At 42.7% G+C, this 19,688-nt stretch overlaps 1 protein-coding gene across 1 annotated transcript; it reads right to left on the reverse strand.

The window, feature by feature from the left end:
• Nucleotides 1-3,358: 3,358 nt before the first annotated feature.
• On the reverse strand, nucleotides 3,359-10,729 carry LOC124704695 (zinc finger CCCH domain-containing protein 18-like). The gene is made up of 3 exons (XM_047236965.1): nucleotides 10,329-10,729; nucleotides 4,514-6,305; nucleotides 3,359-4,396 (listed from the first exon to the last, which is right to left on the reverse strand). The coding sequence occupies exons 1-3, from the start codon at nucleotides 10,422-10,424 to the stop codon at nucleotides 3,909-3,911; spliced, it is 2,376 nt and encodes a 791-aa protein (XP_047092921.1). The 5' UTR covers nucleotides 10,425-10,729; the 3' UTR covers nucleotides 3,359-3,908.
• Between the last annotated feature and the right edge of the window lie 8,959 nt (nucleotides 10,730-19,688).

Below are 19,688 nucleotides of genomic sequence, written 5' to 3' on the forward strand. Positions count from 1 at the left end.
CGAGAGGGAGGAGGATTGCGTCGACAAGGTGGTGGGGTTCATGTGTTCTCTCGCCGACAGAGCGGGCCCGTCCCCGCTTTTCTCTCGTCCGGAGTCCCCGAGCGCACCCCGAGGGGCCGGGGATGGCCTGGGCTCTCCGGATGGATTAAAGGTCAAATCAGGGGGAAAACGAGGAGCGGGGGGGCGCGGCTGAGCCGAATAACGCTGTCTGGATGTAAAAAGGTTGTCGGGGGCCTCGCCGGGGAGACTGCTGGAGATGCTCTTATAGTTGGCTTTTTTATGTGTTGGATCCGCCGAAATCCATATCCAGTCCATGTATATTGATATGGTATGTGTATGTCGCGTAAGAAAAAAAAGAGATCACGTAAGCAAGATCATTATAGGACCTTTCTATTTTGATCCACGCACGTGGCCGTAGATACGTACTAAAACAATGTATAACACAACACGGACCATACGGTCATATACAGGGCTGTATATACTAACGGTGGACCTACACTAAAATTACGATAGTGATTCCGCTTACAAACAAGCATGGAAAAATCTCCACCGTTCTGTTTTACGCGCCCAAAAAAATTCTAGGGGAAGAGCACCGGAACCGATCACACACTCCATCACACGACACGACAGTGAGTAACCACCACTTCGCCCTTCCTTTTCTTCCTTGCTTTGTCTTGTGCGCGCGCGCGTCCACGGGATCGGGAGGACACAGGCCAGCCTTGTTTTTCAAACGGAGCAAAATATTTACCTTAATCCATTAGTTAAGAAGAAGCTTTTGATAAGAAATTTATTGCAAAACTAATGATAAAAAAACTACATTCTTTTGATAATTTCACCCAACCCATTTGCACCTGCGGAGACCGAAAGATGAGATTCTTTCTTAATTTTATCTAGAGTGAATCCCACTTCTTACCCCGTAGTTCTGCAGTTGTGACACTAATTACACTGTAGAGTTGTGCATCGCTCTGAAATCAAACGATCAGATAAAAACATGGTTGCGCGTGACCAAATATCATATGATCTGGAAATCTTTAGGCATATCGTCCATTGGAGTTCGCCGGCGAAGCCTTCCGGGACTCGACACTCTGTCTAGATCAATCAAAGCAGGCATCAAGCATATCTGCATCATGACGTGAGAGGGATCCTAGGATTGCCTCCATTATTCAAGCCGTGCCAGCTGCCCCCATGCCACCCGCCGGCAACCTGCAAGATTCGTCGCACCAAACCCTGCCAGCGACCCAGAGGGCTAGGCCAGCAACGAGGGAGGTGACAACAAAGCAGGGTCGATCCCCATCGGATCCGACCCAAAACCATGCAGCAAAGAGGATCGGGGAGGAGGCACGAGAGACCTCCTGATCGTTATCTAGGGTTTCCACCACCACCCGTCCGTCCTTGTATCTCCACCGGTGGTCATGGCGCCGCCGGGAGAGGATCTCCGCCACCACCCAACCAGGGGCACTACCCTAGTCGCTGCTCTACGACGTGCCGGCTATCACCGCCCTAGCATCCATGGCGGCCATCCCCAGACCATGTTTGGCGGCTAGGCCCTCCACCGTGGTGAGGGCCACCGGCAACGCCGCCGGGGAGATTATGGCGGCGCTCGGTGACGCCACTGATGTCTCCCTAGGGTGCAACACGCGGGGCTAACCCTTCCCTTTTTCCTCTCCTATTTTCCTCCTAGACTATTTCTCTTGCCGCCATGGCTGTGAGGACAAGAGGGAAGCATGTAATTGACAGCGAGGAGCGGAGAGGATTTGTGCCCACCCTTATTCCCTAGTCATTTCTATCGTGTGTGCTCGAGGCCAGGGGCGTAGACACAGGTTGTTGAGGCACACGTCGTTACGTGTAAAGCAAGATGTCTTCCTTGGTGTACAGCGTGAGCCTCCTCCTCACTTAGACGGTGCCTAAACGGCGGCATCAAGGAAAAATTCTACTCTCTTCGTCTAAAAATATGTATCTCAACATTATCTAGATATAGATTTATCTATGACTGAAATACATATGTATCCTGATAAAATTAAGTCACCTATTTTTAAACAGATGGAGTATTTGACAAGATAAGTTTATATGAATTGTACCTCCGTAAGATGGCCATTAACACTTGCTTTCCTTGGGTCAAAGGGAGCGAACAATGGCGATTGCTAGCTCTTGGCTAACCCAGAACTATGTTAGCTCTGGATCGATCGATCGCCAGCAATTTTCACTCTTGGGACGAGGTTGCAGTCGTTTTTATGGTGGGCTGCCGTTTGTATGTCCATTTGTTGTTAAGTTATAGAACTTGAATCTGGTAGGCTTTTGGTGGGCTTTGTATTGGACTGTTTTTATAGTTTTCTTTATGCAAGCTGAAGACACGTAGAGTGTGCACAGCTAACTTCGGGCAGGTCGTTGCTCAAAAAAGAAAAAGCGAACTTCGGGCAAAGCGAATTGTTTAACGTCTTCTTTTGTGTTTAGCTTTTGTGTAGGTGCATCAAAATGTATATCTACATGCAATCACATACTTTACGTGTAATGTTTTTTGTTTTTCTACCATTTTTGGACTTTTTTTTCTTGTGCGCAATTGTGTATAGTTGCCAATTGCATATATGTGTGTAATTGGAAATATGTTCCCTTTTTACATGCAATTACATGTAGATGTGCAATTGTGCATATGTGTGCAATTGAAATCCTTATCACGCATGGATGAGCAATTGCAGATAGATGTGTAATTATGGGTAATTGCGCATAGAGTAATTATGCTCAATTAAACATTGATATGTGATTGCATATATGTACGCAATTTTAAACTTTATATCCAACTTATTTTTTAATTTACCACGGAGGACTTGATCAATCGAGAATAAAAGTAATTCCAGTAGGTCAAACACTAGGGGCCTCCATGAACAATATGCATGTTTTAAGATTATGATCAGTGCATAATGTCCCATTTTCCTCAAATTTACCAAATGAAGTGCCATTTTTAAGGAAGATCCGTAAAAAATAAATAAACAGGGTCTAAAGAATCTGCTAGAGTAGGTAAACTTTGAAGGTGATTTAAGGAATCTGCAGAGCTGTTTACCATACATATGTCGGGGCGCTGAGATTATTATTCAAGAATCTCGCAATACATGTGCTACCAACGGTTCAAGCACAAGAAAATCTTGATCAAAGGTGAGTCATGGTCCAGGCAGCCACTGAATCATAAACACATCGTGCCCATGCAGAAGAGCACGGAACAAGCCCACCATTTTACTTCGCCAATGATACCTCTCATACCGCGCAGTGACACAAATGCCGTTACAAACCTCAGGCAGCGAACACCACCACCACATCATCATCTATGTAAAACTACGAGAGAGTTACTACCATATACACAAAGACAGGTCAAGGTAACGGGCCAACTTTCAGAACAAGAATAAATCAGGCAAGGAGCAGATCATGTGAGCGTCTCACCAACCAATCCAACTATATAAATGAATCTCTCAAACTCTCTTCCTCCCTCTCCCCCTCTGTCTCTCTAATGTACATGTTGGTTATAAAAATGCTTTTACACCGTACAGATCAAAATTGTGCAGCGGCAGCAGCAAAGGATAGCTGGTGACCCCACTGTTCGCAGGATCGACGAGGACGGACAACCAATGAACTCTCTTCTTCTCCAGGCAGCCACTAGTCGGGATAAACAACTCTTCAGCTGCCAGCCATGCCAGACCAGACCAGCTCTCATACAAGTCCTGCAATTGTCATGCACCAGTCTACAGGGGTGCACACAAGCTATGGGGAACAGCTACCCGTGGATGGGTGAGTCGCCCATTCCTGCCGAGCTACACAAATTGCAGCAAAGCAGTGGCAGAAAGTAGTTGCAAACTTGATGTTCTGAGTACTGAGTTACTTCAGAGATATCTTTGCTCACTGGGTATTCAGGAAGCACCATATCAGAAAGGAATGACATAAGGCAGAGCAATGACATCGGCCTGGTCGATTCTCACAGCCTCAGCCCACACTTGGGGCACTCCATCGGCCGCAGCCTCTGTCTTGTGCTTCTCTGAATGGTTGCTAGATTGGTCGAACAGCCAGTCCTGGTCCTCAAGCTCACATTCCATCATTACTTGAGGGGCTTCAGGAATGCTGTATATCTGTCCCAGATACTTGAAGTCTGGGTGGGGCGACAACTTCCTAGAAGGTGCACCATTCCTAGATGCTGCCAGAGGATCCCGAAGCCCAGCATCGACTGGAGGTCGCTGAGCTTCTTTGTTGCCATTGACCTTCTCTTCCTTCTTAGGGAGCCTTTCAGCCTTCTCAATTTTTATGGCTTCTGGCATGGAAGAGAGTGGCGCGGCTACATGAGATGCTGTACCATTCTCCACATGATTGCTGGAGGGGGCTGGTCTCGGCAACTTTGTAGGGCGCATTTCATGATGGTCTGTACATCATCAGAAGTCTTATAATATAAAGCACCATAAAAAGGTATAATGGTGTTCTACAAGACTATGTGTAATGCTGGTAAGTGCAAAAGAAATAAGAAAAGCTAGGAACTCACTTTGTTGGTAACCATTCATCTCGTGGTTCTTTCGCTTCTTCAGGTTTTCATCCGCTAGGATAGCTTCTGTGTCATCAGCTGGAGGGGCTAAAGGAGAAGTTAAGAGATCGGTGAGAATACTATCTATCTGATCATTTACACTCTTTTCTCTTAGCTTATCATGCTCTTTGTGATTATGCTCCCCTTTCTCCTTCTTTGCCTCCTTTTCTTTTTTCTTCTCTTTGTGTCTATCTTTATCTTTCTCTTTCCTCTTCTTTTTCTCATGCCGTTCACGTTTTTTGTCCTCTTTCTTCTTATCATCAAGTGTCGCGTCTTTGACCTTCTCCACCCTTTCAGCTCTTCCAACTGCAACTTTCTCCACTGCTGGGGGTTTAGAATCAACAAGTTTCTGATCAGTTGACACATCGGTCTGTAGCATTCTTCCGCCCAGTTCCTTTTCCCTGCCCACAGCTGGGAGTTTATAACCAACCAGTTTCTGATCAGTTGAAACATCATTCTGTAGCATTCTTCCGCCCGGTTCCTTCTCCCTGACCACAGATGGGGGTCTAGAACCAACCAGTTTCTGATCAGTTGAAACATCATTCTGTAACATTTTTCCGACAGGTTCCTTTTCCCTGACCAAAGATGGAGGTCTAGAACCAGCCAGTTTCTGACCAGTTGAAACATCATTGTGTAGCATTCTACCACCCAGCTCCTTTTCCCTGCCCACAGCTGGGGGTTTAGAACCAACCGGTTTCTGATCATTTGAAACACTATTCTGTAGAATTCTTCCACCTGGCCCCTTTTCCTTGCCCATAGCAGGTGAAACACCTCCAGCATTGGGCTTATTAGTGGAAATGGAATTGCTTTCAGATGGCCGAACCATACCATTTGGCCTACGGATTGTAATGCTTGGGCTTGGGATAGTTGGCCTCGGCAGACTTCTATCCATCCCTGTTGCTGCACTAGATGTTGATGGACTCCCAAACCTCTGCGTGGATGTTGGTGCGCTATCCATTGGCCGACCAACCTTACCATTTCCCTTGTGCATAGCATTAGCAGGGCTTCGAAGCAACGGAGAACTGGTACCAATTTCTTTCTTCGCAATCTCCTTATTTGGGCTCTCAGTTCTCTTCTGCACCAGTATGCTAATGTTACTGATACGCTGCCCCGTCCCCTCTTTCCTTGGCGCAGAATCAGTAGAGTTGGAGAGAGGTCTTGTGACTTTGACTCTTCCCTTCTCCACCATAGGTGCTGTACCAAAGCCATCAGCAGCTCCTTGAGATGAACTGTTGAAGCTCTCGACACGTCGAATTGATGTCCCATTCCTCTGCTGATTGATAGTGATGGTCTGTTGACCCAAACCCTCATTTTTCCCTGAAGTATCAATAGAGTGAATACGCATTCTATTAACTGCAGTCCTTTCCTTCTCCAATGGAGGTGCAGCACCAAAGCCTTCACGACTTCGTTCATTTGGAACAGGAAACTTGTCAACAGTTCGGTTCTCCACCCCTTTCTCATCTTGTGACTTTCTGACCTGTTCTTCCCTGAATATATGATCCTGAATTTCTTCGGACTTCCTGCTGCTCTCTCCAAGATTCTGACCAGGGATAGCATCGCCATGTCTTTCAGTCCCTTCTGATTCCCTACTTTTATCTTTGCTCTTGTCCTTTTTCTTGTCTTTGTGCTTTTCTTTTCGATCTTTTTTATCTCTGTGCTTATCTTTACTCCTGTCTTTATCCTTCTTTTCTTTACCTTCTTTTTTATCTTTGTCTTTCTTGTCCTTCTTATGCTTCTTCTCCTTGTGTTTCTCCTGAAAAAAGAAGGTTCACCGCTTCCAGTCAAAAAGAATTGATAGAAGAGGTAGAGCATAAAGAAGTACCTAGCAAATGCCAAGCATAAAACATTATGATTGAATAATAAACTGCAAACAACAGCAAAAAAGAACTACCAACCAAAATATGAGCTGTTAAACAGTGAATTACCAGAATGGTCAATGCAATAAAACATCTACTCCACATGACTATTCAGGGTGAATTCCTAGAGGCATACTGCAAACAATTGCTAACATAGGTGTCAAAAAAAAATTGCTAACACTAACACGTGCAATAAAACATCTACTCCACATGACTATTCAGGGTGAATTCTTAGAGGAATACTGCAAACAATTGCTAAAATAGGTGTAAAAAACAATTGCTAACATAGGTGTCAAAAAAAATTTGCTAACACTAACACGATGATCTTTGAATTACCCTACCTAATTGTCCTACAGTGCTCTATATTTGTTGAATATGTATCTGGAATGTTATTATATGTACTCCCTCCATCCCACGAAAGATGTCTCGACTTTGTCTAAACTTGTATGTATCTACACACTAAATAGTGCCTAGATACATCCAAATTTATATAAATCTGGGACATCTTTTGTGGGACGGAGGGAGTACTTATGAACCCATACTACATAAACACACAATAACGCCCTACATGCTTGTGAACACTAACTAATTCGCCTACAGCATTCTGCAGTAGTTAAATATGTATCGTAAAGGTTATTTTAAAACTTTTGAAACTCATACTACATAAACAGTCAGTAAGACCCAAGCAAACAAGCTGGCTCTCTGACTGTAGCGTCTGCTTATTTTGCTAACAGCCTGAAGACTTAAAACAATTCTGTTCAGCTACAAATCCAGTATGCTAATACCATGTGCTGTTGAAGCTTTTGCCTTTGACACTAACCACATTGACGAAGTTACCAATATATTCTATGCAGAGCATTGGATGGAGTACTAAATTTTGGAAGGACGTGCAACTATATTTAATAAGGAAACAAATGCCTGAGTTAAAATCACCAGCTTTCTCGCATCTAAACTTGCGCCAGAAAACGTGATGTTATGGGCAAGAAAATTTCATATCATCATATCCATTCAAGGAATTACATTTGACGATGTAATTTACATGCTATCAAAATTAATTCTCCATTTCCCCCTCAAGCTTGATAGTATTGGAAATTAAAATCGACTGTTATAGAGCTATGTGGAGAACACATTATAATTAAGAAACGTAAAATGAGTTCTACTAACAAACATAATCATTCCCCAGATTTTAAAGGCCACCTAATTAATGTCCAGATATGGTTTTCCATATAACAATGATAGGAAAAATCTGCTGAAATGCTCAGGTCAAACTAATCAATATATGAGATAAGCTTTCAGAAAGTGTAAACAATATCTAGAGAATACAGCATTTGTCATATTTGATAATCTTTGGCTATACTAAGGGTTTTATATCAATAATAGGGAAGAAAATGATAGAACTTAATCGATGTGTCATATATACACATAAAAATTATAGGCATGCTTTACAGCAAACACAACCCAACAGGCACACAAACATGCCACGCATATGCTTCTTTTAAACACCGAACTATATATATTTTCTACATATTTATACTATTAACAAACATGAATGCATGTTTACCCATAATTAGCATCGTCCTATAACAGAAGAAAATAGGAAACCAGCAAATATACAAACAGATGAATCATGAAATGTCCTTCGAGTTTGATTTGACAATCAATCCAATCATAGGACGCCAACATATATAGATTATATCAGGTATTAAAAAGATATAGTGGTAGAATGAAACCAGCTGTTAAACCAGCCATTTGACACAGAAAATGCAACTGAACAGGACAGTGAAGACATTTAATAGCAGAACTCAGAGCTTGTACAGTAGATAATCAGGTAAGAAAGACCAAGCAAGCTGTTCCTAAAAGGACTGAGGTAGGGGATGAGCATGTATTAACAGCCCTACTAGTAGCATGGACATATAATGATGGTCATTGAGCAAGTTGCACACACATTAAGTGAACACATAATTACCAGTCCACCCCAAAATATCCCATCTTTCTCATAAGATTAATTCTGCAACAAAAGAGGCTCTCTTTTGCACTAATGCTGTATTCCCAAGTTCCCAGCCACAATAGATACTATGATTATTATGTATAATCTGATAATAATTATAGGGGTACACTTGGAACGGACTAAATGAAAACCATAATATATCATCCAACATTTAACAAGAAATCTATGTGACAGCGTAACCGGTTTTAGTAACAAGCAAATCATGGACTTTTGACAACAGCAATATTGAACTGTACTTTCGCATAAATTACACCTAACTGCAGAGAGATGATTCAAAAAAGTAAGCTAATTATATGTATACAACAAAATTCCTACATCGATCCAGCCCACTCCCTCCTGTATGGACTAGACAGCACAAGCACAACAGATTTCACTGATGAGGAACAAATGGTATAAGACCAGCAATTAACAAAACTGGTTTCATCATAGTGATTATCAACTTACACCGTACTGACTAATCCATATTTACACGGGCAACTTCACGCAAACCTACACCGTGCCCTCGTGGCAATTTTGACCAGGACCAGGACACATACCGACCGCATAGAAACAGAACGTTCTTGCTAAATACTAAATCATGAACCGTCACACAATAGGAAACCGGTAATACAGCCATCCAGTCAGCCCCCTCCTGTATGGACTAGACACCACAAACACAGCTCATTTCACTGATTAGGAACAACTGGTATGAGACCAGAAATTGACAAAACCTGTTTCATTAGAGTGATTATCAACTTACGATGTACTGACTAATTAATATTTAACAGACAACTTTACGCTAACCTACACCGTGCCCTCGTGGCAATTTCCACTAGGACCAGGACCCATACCAATCGCATAGAAACAGAAAGTTCTTGCTAAATACAAAATCCTTAGGTCATCCTGTCACACAATAGGAAACCGGTAATACTAACGCGTAACATTAACTTCAACCATAGTAGCATGATATTTACGGAAAGTAGTCCTATGACAGCCAAATAAATTTCCCGGTGATAGCTTCCAACAAACAGCGAAGTCCCCAAACCTTTATTCGCGCCCTTTTTAGCAGCACGCAAACGGACAAACCAGAAACTCTACGTTTTCCCCCTAGCAATCAGCAAGTAAGCCCCAAGCACCAACCCGACATATACACTAAATCTGCCAGTGCCTTTTAATGCAGCGGAAGCTTGCGGGAACGTACTAAGCGACAAGAACGCCGCAAACCAGCTAGCATTCTCCCAACATAAAGCGCCCGCCGGCCTCTTCCCGCGCTACTAAGCGGAGGACCAAATCGGGCCGATTTTTGAGTTTTAAGTTGTGGAAAGCACCCTTTAGGGAAAGCATTGGTTCAGCCCAAAATTTTGTTCTCTGGCTCTCTACCAATCAGCTAAGGAAACCCCATTAAGTAGCGAGTATAAGAACGCCGCAAACAAGCAAGCATTCTCCCAACATAAACCGCCCGCCGGCCTTTTCCCGCGCTACTAAGCGTAAGATCAAATAGGGCCAATTTTTGAGTTTTAAGTTGTGGAAAGCACCCTTTAGGAAAGCATTGGCTCAGCCCTAGATTTTGTTCTCTGGCTCTCTACCAATCAGGGAAGGAAAACCCTGTAAGCAGCGAGTATAACCGCATCACTTCCCGCGCCTGCGGTTGGCTGAACCTGAGGAAGCAAGATTCTTCCTGACCTGAGGAAGCAAGATTCTTCCTGAGCCCCAAGCAGCCACACCTAAATCCCCTGTATGTGAGCTATGAAAAATTTTGCCCGAAAATTCTGCAACCAACGAAATAGCAGAGCACACATAATGCCACGGCGCCTGCTCCCGCGAGGCGGGGAAGGCATCCGGAGCAGCCATAGAGCACCGAACGGAACGAGGCAAGATGAGCGATCAATATGAGGAGGGAGGTGGTGGGATTTGGATTGGGGAGTGTCTGGACCTTGTCGCCGGCTCCGAGCAGGTGCGAGGCTAGGTGGCCGTCGGGGCGCAGAGTCTTGTGATATCCCGGGGGCGGAAACGGGAAGCAGCGAGACATGGCACGGCCGCCGCCGGATCAGCACCCTGGAGCCCTCCTCCTCCCTCCGTCCACCCCCAAGAAAACCACCTCTTTTCCCCCCTTGCCGCAGCGCTGGGGTCAGTGGTGGTGGGTGGGCGCCCGCGGGGTCCATGTGGCCGGGGCTCTCATCCCCGCCGCCGCCGGCGCCGGAATCGCGGGGATCTGGGGGCGGGGCGGCGCGGCGCGGCGAGGGGGGATCCGAGGATCCACCCGATCGGGGAGTGAGAGTAGATGATTCTTGCGGTGCGAGCGAAGAGCGATCTCTCCCGCTGTTTCGTTTTAGTTTCTTTCACCGCTGTTTCGCCGCTTTCGTCTGCCGGGTTGGATTTGGATGGAGAGGCAGAGTAGGGTTGGGGTTGCGGACGGAGGAGGAAGAAAGGGAGGAGGAAACCGAAGAGAGGTGACCCGGGATGGGTATATATAGCACAACAAGCCTCTGCCGTGTTGCTCTTGGGTTCGGCCCCGGTTTCACTGGGCCCCACCTGCAAGAGCAAACCTGCGGTGGACATTGCACATGGGGGTGTGGTGTGGTGTGCTTATTTTTCCCTAATTTATATTTATTTTTGGTTGTTTATTATTAGGGTTATTAGTAGTGTTCCATTTGTTAGGATCATAGTTTAAGGGAGATACCTTTTGGTCTACCTTATTCATTGCACCCACCTTATCTTTCCAAATTTTGTCGGTAGCGGAGCTTTTACGGCGGAGCCGTATAAGTTTGAATTGGTTCGGATAGATTTCGGTAACGTTACGATTCAGTAAAGTCGCCGCTTCCGTACAAATATGACATGCATGTCGGAGTTCACGTCGGAAAGGACGATTCCCAAATCATCGGCGGTCTGGTATCGTAACTGTTGCGGATGGCCTTATCTACCGGGGTATGAAAGCACGATACCACATTTACGCACGCTCGATCGCGAATGGATAACGACTTACGAACGTGTGTACTCGTAGCAGATGACATGTGACATCATGATCCGGAGCACGTTTTCACGCAAAACTCGGTCCTCGGTCACCAAATGGGAAGAGTACAACAAAGAAAGAAAATACCCAATGCGCCACCTAATGCCGCGTAATTCATTCAAAAATAAAATATAGTGGCATATACGGTACTGTGGAAAAATAATACCGTATAGATATAGACACTCTTCCAAAACACACGCCTAATGCAACTTGGCAGACGTGGTCGGTTATACATGTGTGAACGGTACTAATTGATTTTCCTTTCATTAGGATGGAGTACTTGCTAATGTATGCTTATTGGTTACTATACTACTCGGAACGATTATGCCTGGCTCCGACATGTTGGTTTAGGCCCCGGTCCCACCTGCAAGAGGAAACCTATAGTGGATAATGCACATGGTGATGTGTTGTTGTTGTTGTTTTTTCCTAACTTGCATTTATATTTTTCTTTGTTTAGGGTTTCTTATTATTCCATTTCTTAGGATCATAGTTTATGGGAGTTTTCTTTCCTTCTGATCTACCTTATTTGTTTCATCTCATCTTGTCTTTGTGTATAGGTTTTGCAAATTTTGTTCTAACCGGCGTGTTACGGCTCCGACATGTGTGCTCTGAGTTGCTTCAGAACAATGTTACAATTCAACAAAGTTATCTCTTCCATACAGATATATCATCCACGTCAGAGTTGGTGCCGAAAAGGGCGATTCCCGAATGGCTGACGATGTAGTGATGTACATGTATCTTATTGTCTTATATACCGGATCTCAAAAGTACGATAACGCATTTACACACGTATGATCGCGTGCAGGTAAAAGCTTTACGCCCGTGTGTACGCGTGGTAGATGTCGTGACATCATGATCCGAAGCACCTTTTCACCGTTGTTTCGCCGCTTTCGTTTGTCGGTTTGGATTTGGATGAAGAGAGAGTAGGGTTGTGGGAGGAGGAAGAAGAGGGGCAGGAAACCGAAGAGAGGAGACCCAGGATGGGTATATATAGCTAGCTGCCCTCTTTCGTGTTGCTCCTGGGTTCAGCCCCTGTTTTGGCACTACTAGTAGGCCCCACCTACAAGAGCAAACCTGTGGTGGACATGGCACATGGGGGTGTGGTGTGGTTATTTTTTCCTACTAATTTATTTATCTTTGTTTGTTTATTTGGATTATTATTAGTATTCCATTTGGTAGGCTCATAGTTTAAGGGAGTTCTCTTCTCCTTTTGGTCTACCTTATTCGTTGCACCTCACCTTGTCTTCGCAAATTTTGTCTGTAGCCGAGCTTTTACGGCGGAGCCGTATAAGTTTGAGTAGCTTCGGAAAGATCTCACTAATGTTACGAGTTAATAAAGTTGTTGCTTCCGTACAAATGTGTCATGCATGTCCGAGTTGGCGTCGGAAAGGACGATTCCCGAATCTTCGGCGATGCGGTGTCGTAACTGTAGTGTGTAGTCTTATCTACCGGGGTTCGAAAGCACGATACCACATTTATGCACGCGTGGTCACGAATGGATAACGACTTACACCCGTGTGTACTCGTAGCAGATGCCATGCGATATCATGATTTGGACCACATTTTCACGCAAAAGTCGGGTCCAAAGTCGCCAAATCGGAAAAGTACAACAGAGAGAAAAATACCCAATGCTCCACGTAATGTCGCGTAATTGATGCAAACAAAAATAGTGGAAGATACAGTACTACGGAAAAAATTATGATATAAATATTCTTCCAAAACACGCGCCTAACACAACTTGGCACACGTGGTCGGTTATAAACATGTGAACGGTACTAACTAGGAGTACAATTTTCCTTTAATTTAGGATGGAGTAATTGCAAATGTATGCTTATTGGTTACTATACTACTCGGAACGATTATACCTGGCTCCGCCATGTTGGTTTCAGCCCCGGTCCCACCTGCAAGAGAAAACCTGTGGTGGACATAGCACATGGTGGTGTGTTGTTGTTGTTTTTTCCTAACTTACATCTGTATTTTTGTTTGTTTAGGATTTCTTATCATTCCATTTCGTAGGCTCATAGTTTATGGGAGTTTTCTTCTCCTTCTGGTCTACCTTATTTGTTCTTTATGTATGCGTTTTCCAAATTTTGTTGTAACCAGCGCGTTACGGCTCCGATAAATGTGTGTTGAGTTGCTTCGGAACAAAGTTACAATTCAACAAAGTTATCTCTTCATACGGATATATCATCCACGTCAGAGTTGGTGCCGAATTACGTTTCCCAAATCTTTGCGATGCGGTGATGTACATGCATCTTATGGTCTTATCTACCTTATCTCGATAGTACGATAACACATTTACACACGCATGATCGCGTACGGGTAAAAGACCGGGTGTACGCGTGGACCGCGTGGTAGATGTCGTGACATCATGATCTGAAGCATATATTCACACGAAACTCAGATCCTCAATTGGGAAGAGTGATGAAAAAAATCCAATGATCTACATAAATACACAATGCCATATAACCCATGCAAAATAAAAACAGTGGCACATAATACTATGGAAAATACTTTATTATTTTTCTTTGTTTACTTGGATTATTATTAGTATTCCATTTGTTGGGCTCATAGTTTAAGGGAGTTTCCTCCTCCTTTCGGTCTACCTTATTCGTTGCACCTCATCTTATCTTCGCAAATTTTGTCCGTAGCCGAGCTTTTACGGCAGAGCCATATAAGTTTGAGTTACTTCGGAAAGATTTCAGTAACGTTACGGTTCAGTAAAGGCGTCGCTTCCGTACAAATATGTCATGCATGTCGGAGTTGGTGCCGAAAAGGACGATTCCCGAATTGTCGGTGATGCGGTGTTGTAACTGTTGTGTAGGATCTTATCTACCGGGGTTCGAAAGCACGATACCACATTTATGCACGCGCAATCATGAATGGATAACAACTTATTACGACCGTGTGTACTTGTAGCAGATGCCACGTGGCATCATGATCCAGAGCACATTTTCACGCAAAACTCGGTCCTCGGTCGCCAAATGGGAGAAGTACAACAGAGATAAAAAAATACCCAATGCTCCACGTAATGCCACATAATTCATTACAAAATTAAAAAATATTGGCATATACACTACTATGGAAAAATTATACTTTCTAGATAGATACTCATCCAAAACACATGCCTAACACACCTTGGCACACGTGGTCGGTTATAAACGTGTGAACGATACTAATTAAAAGTATGATTTTCCTTTCATTTAGGATGGAGTGCCTCCCAATGTATGCTTGTGGGTTACCATACTACTCGGGACGATTATGCCTGGTTCCACCTTGTTGGTTTTGGCCCTGGTCCTACCTGCAAGAGGAAACCTATGGTAGATATGGCACATGGTGGTGTGTTGTCGTTGTTGTTTTTGTCCTCATTTGTATTTTTGTTTGTTTAGGATTTCTTATTATTCCATTTCGTAGGCTCATAGTTTAGGGGAGTTTGCTCCTCCTTCCGGTCTACCTTATTCGTTTCATCTCATCTTATCCTTATGTATGGGTTTTGCAAATTTTGTTCTAACCAGCGCATTCTCCGACATGTGTGTTAGAGTTGCTTCGGAACAATGTTACAATTCAACAAAGTTACCTCTTCCGTACAGATATATCATCCACATCAGAGTTGGTGCCGAAAAGAATGATTCCCGAATCATTGGTGATACGTGTTAGATGTATATATCTGTATATTGTATTTTCCCCATATGTTAGGGGGCTTTCTGCATATGTGCACATGTACATGTACTATATATTGTGGCCTTTGGCCCCCTGGTAATACAACAAGTATATTGCCCTAACATGGTATCAGAGCCAAAATTGGTTCTCTAACTTTCCCGGCCGACGTTGCTTGTCCGTCGCCGTTCGTCTCTCCGTCGCCCGTCTGCTTCTCCTCTTCAATCGATCGATCGGCCCTGCTCTCTGCTCCCCGCTCTCCACTTCCCGTGCCGCCCCAGCCCTCCACTTCCCGCGCCACCCTGCTGCTTCCCTGTGCCGGCCCTGCTCGCCCCTGCTCGCCCGGCCGATCTTCAGCGCCAGGGCCCGATGTAATATCCCAGGTAATGGGGTTACAAAAATAGAGGAAACAGATGTGTGCATTGCATTCATGCATAGAAAATCTGGGGAATTTTCGCGCTTTAAAGTAAAACGATCCACGATGAATCGAAGTTTCACTTGACCTTGGTGGAATTGAAGTAGCTCATCAAGTCAAGCGCTATAAACCTCAATGTGACTTTACAAAAACCTTGTTTTGGGTAGAGATGATTTGATCTAAGGGGTTAGATCAAATGGAATTAAAACCAACACAAGAACATATGAATCAAGGAACCATTACTGGATCTTATTAAAGATCATAACATGGTATTCCTTGCCATAACATATGAACATCCATTTAATTGGAAATCAAGTAACAATAAAATGGAGAAACTATTCTTAACTTGTCTTTTCCATGTCTTAAACAAATAAATAGACCTACCATTAACCTCATGGTATTTCTAGAACTAAACTCTTGAACTTAACACCAACAAAAGCTTATCATTAAACCCTAGAGATGGGAGAGGTATATAACCATTAAAGAGATAAGAAGCACACTCTAAATTATTAACACTTAAAAGTTAAGCAACCACCTTGAGGTACAATTGAATTCACTTTAAAACTAAATACCAAATATAGCAAAACACAAGGACCTAAGTGCATAAAAGTCACACCTTCTGATTTCAATCATAACTTATTAAATATGTGGAATATCACAAAACTAAATTCGTTTACATTACGAATTATAGTTCAAACTATTTGAATAAAATAAACTATGAGTATTTTGAAACTCATATGATCATGCCTTGGTGAAATCAAACATCACCATTCAAAATTGGGGTATAATCCTTATCTTTGATATTTTGATCCCAATAATAATATAAATACAATCACATATGATATAGTGACTCAACCACAAGCATAAAATCATTCACAAGATATTTAGTAACAAAGCCACTTGGCTATCCAAAAATAAATCACATGAGAGGATAATCTCAATGCCACATAGGATGAAAATATCTACATAGCTTGAATCCTAAGCTATGCCACCTCATGCTTTAAGGATTGATATGGATGAGAGCATGACAACCAAGCACCTTACTCATCCAATTAAAGCAAGAGTCATCCACCCATGTGTCATGTTATTAGAGCATGCCCAAGCCTATAAAAAGAGCCTCCCACTTCATCCATTTCATCATCTTGCACCTTGATGCAAGAAGACCAACACATTGAGCCACTCCATAAAATAGTTAGGATCAAGATGAAGCAGCTAGGAGGTGGAGGCATGCCACAAGATGCAGAGTTTATCGGATTCCTGAAGAACAAGCTACAGAAGCTAGTAAGGTAGAATTCTTAGGCAAACCACATATTTAGTTAACCACATCATCATTCCTTGAGTAGAACCATAGGTTTATATCCTAACCTTATCTTGTGAACCACTTGGTGATCACAAGTAGAATTCTACCACATATACATTCCACTCATTCTTCATCTAAGAAACATAAGCAAAACCTTAGAGTAAAACTCCATACTTAAATGGAGAGAAATCATCCATTCATATGACCAAAGTTAACTATAAAAAGAACTAGAATCAATATAGTTACTTCAATGATAAATTGAGGTTAATAATAGAAGTTAACTGGTGGAAGATAAAACCAATTCTAAAATCCTTAGTAATTAGAGAAGCACATGAAATATTAAGCAAGTAACCATCTTATCATGGTTAGGGAGATTAACCCTAGCTCATGCAATATGGTGTCATCTCATCTCACAACCTAGAATTAAACTTCAACCCTAGTTTATGTATCACTATGGTGATCATAATATAAACCTAGGCCATAATTGAGATTCCAAACCATATGCCATTAGGTAAATAACATTAGAACCCTAGTATTGCACATTAATCAAGTCTTATGCTTCAATTCTTGAACATAAGAAAAACCTTGTGAACCATATGTGTAGTAATCAATCATTTATCCTTGTAACCAAAGATCAACCATGATTGAAACAATACTTACATAAATACTTTCAAAGATAATGATAAGTATTAACCTTAACAAGGAGTTTATCATAGATACTCTAAAACCTTAATATATTGGTGCTCACATATAATCATGTGCAAGTGACCAATTCCCTAAATTGAAACCAAGTCTTAATACCACCTTTAAAATACTTTGAGTTCAAAGTATCAACTCTATTAATCCAAATAAATTTATTCACAAAAGTGGTATGAAATCCAGATGAGGACCTAAATTCATGATTAATTGATATTTTGGATAAGCCTAAAAATATGGAATATACTAAAAAAATAAAACCCTAGTTCTAAATAGAAGGAATGGTGTAATAATCATTGTTCTACAACTTAATCAAATTCAACCCACTCAGAAACCTGCAAATGAATTAGGAATTCAAATCAGATTCAAATTGGAAAGAAATACAAAATAGAAAATTGAAAACAGAAAAGAAAAAGAGAGAAAAGGACTTACCTAGCTTACCTGGCCGCAGGAGCCCACCAGCAGCCCAACAAGCACGGGCCCAGCACAGCCCAACCTGGACCGTGGTACCCCTTCGTCCAAAAATAGCTGGAGGAGCTCGTCCTCATCCTCTCCTCCCGCATGCTGGCCAGCACGACGCCGTGCCTCTCCTCCTCTCTCTCGCTGTCGACCTCCCCTTGCTCGATTGCGTGACGAGGCGAGTTTTGGAGCCCTATAAATAACCTAGACGAAGACCTAGCTCCGTTTCTTCCTCTTTCTGCTCCATTTCGCCCCATGCCGAAACCCTGGCCGCCCCAGTCCCCATCACCGCCGGCGACTGAAGCCTTCCCGAGCCGAGCTGAGCACACCAGCGTGACCGCCGTCCTCGACAAGCTCAGCCCACGAGGGGAATCGAGCTGAGGTGCCCAAGATCGACGCCAACACCATCATCTTCTCCGGCACCGGCAGCTACGAATTCCGGCGAACGAGGCCACCTCCGACCTCGCCGTCATGCGCATCATGCTCCTGGTGAGCCACTGACCCTCCTAGCATACATAGCCCGCTTGATTGCGTCCCCTAGCTTCGCCGCAGGGTGCATACCGTGAGCTCTGCCGCTCGGTTCCGCCGCCGGCCAAGCTCCGTTGACCATAGCGGAGCGGCGCCACCACCAATCGGTTCACCTCGTCGTCCTCGTTCGTATGAGCACACACACGCACTCGCGGAAGCCCTCCAACGCCGGCGCCGTCCTTGACTGGCCGCCGGTGGTGCACTTGGTTGCCACGTTGGCACCACGTGGTAACCAACGTGGCCATAGGCCCACCAGTCAGCCTCTCTGTGTAGGTTCAACCGTGTACCTTTAGCCGTTTTTCATTTAAATCTAATTCCAGAAAATTGCTGCAACTTCAAATAAATTTAGAAAATCCAATTTAAGTCAGAAAAATATAAATGAGATATTAAAATTCTTAGAAAAGTAAACTCTATCCAATAAAAATATAATATGTAATTTTTATTATTAATAAAAATTTAATTATTTAAAACTCATTAAATAAGCCTTTTCATTTATCCTAAATTCAATTAAAATTCAATAATTAGGAAAACTTTACAAATTAAATAGAAACCAGTAAATAAATAAAGAAAACCTTAAAATTAAATTTTCTTTATTTGTTAATTTGTTAAATCCTTATTATTGGAATTTAAACACTGTTTAATAATTACCTCAATTATTAATTATTGAAAATTAATAAAATACCAAATCCAATATTATTATTTCAAAGTTATTAATAACTTCAAATTTATTAATGAAGTTATTAAACTAAATAGTAATTATGCAACCCTAGTTCCATAAGGAAGAAAACTAGGAACTCATCATTTCATGTGTAAACCCAAAACCTTAATTCCCTAGAAACCCTAGCTCCACTATTTTATGTGTGAAACCTAAATTATTCCCAAACCTAAACCCTAAGTAACATGTGATCATGTTACTTCATTAATAATCATAGATTCATATCTAGCAACTAAATACTAGTTCAAATCCACATAAAATATGGGGACCCTATCACTACTAATTAGTATCCCATATGTGTCATCCTCATCAAACCTAACTAATCAAGTGGGGTCAACCAAGTGAAAACCCTAGATCCTATTACCAAAGCCATCATCCTTATTGATCCCTAATTAGCATCACACCATTGTGATGAACCCTAATAGCAACCATACCTACTATTTTACATTACAGAACCCTGTTCCACTAAAACCTACTAGTGTTGGATACTTAACCACCATCCTACTTAGGAGC

Source organism: Lolium rigidum, chromosome 3 (genome assembly GCF_022539505.1).
Source record: "Lolium rigidum isolate FL_2022 chromosome 3, APGP_CSIRO_Lrig_0.1, whole genome shotgun sequence".
NCBI lineage: Eukaryota > Viridiplantae > Streptophyta > Magnoliopsida > Poales > Poaceae > Lolium > Lolium rigidum.

Excerpts from the sequence above, each read along its gene's own strand:
- LOC124704695 (XM_047236965.1), bottom strand. The coding sequence starts at position 10,424 with ATGTCTCGCTGCTTCCCGTTTCCGCCCCCGGGATATCACAAGACTCTG. Across the intron at positions 6,306-10,328 it reads TGCTCGGAGCCGGCGACAAG|GAGAAACACAAGGAGAAGAA; the intron begins GTCCAGACACTC and ends TTCTTTTTTCAG. Across the intron at positions 4,397-4,513 it reads GATGAATGGTTACCAACAAA|ACCATCATGAAATGCGCCCT; the intron begins GTGAGTTCCTAG and ends GATGATGTACAG.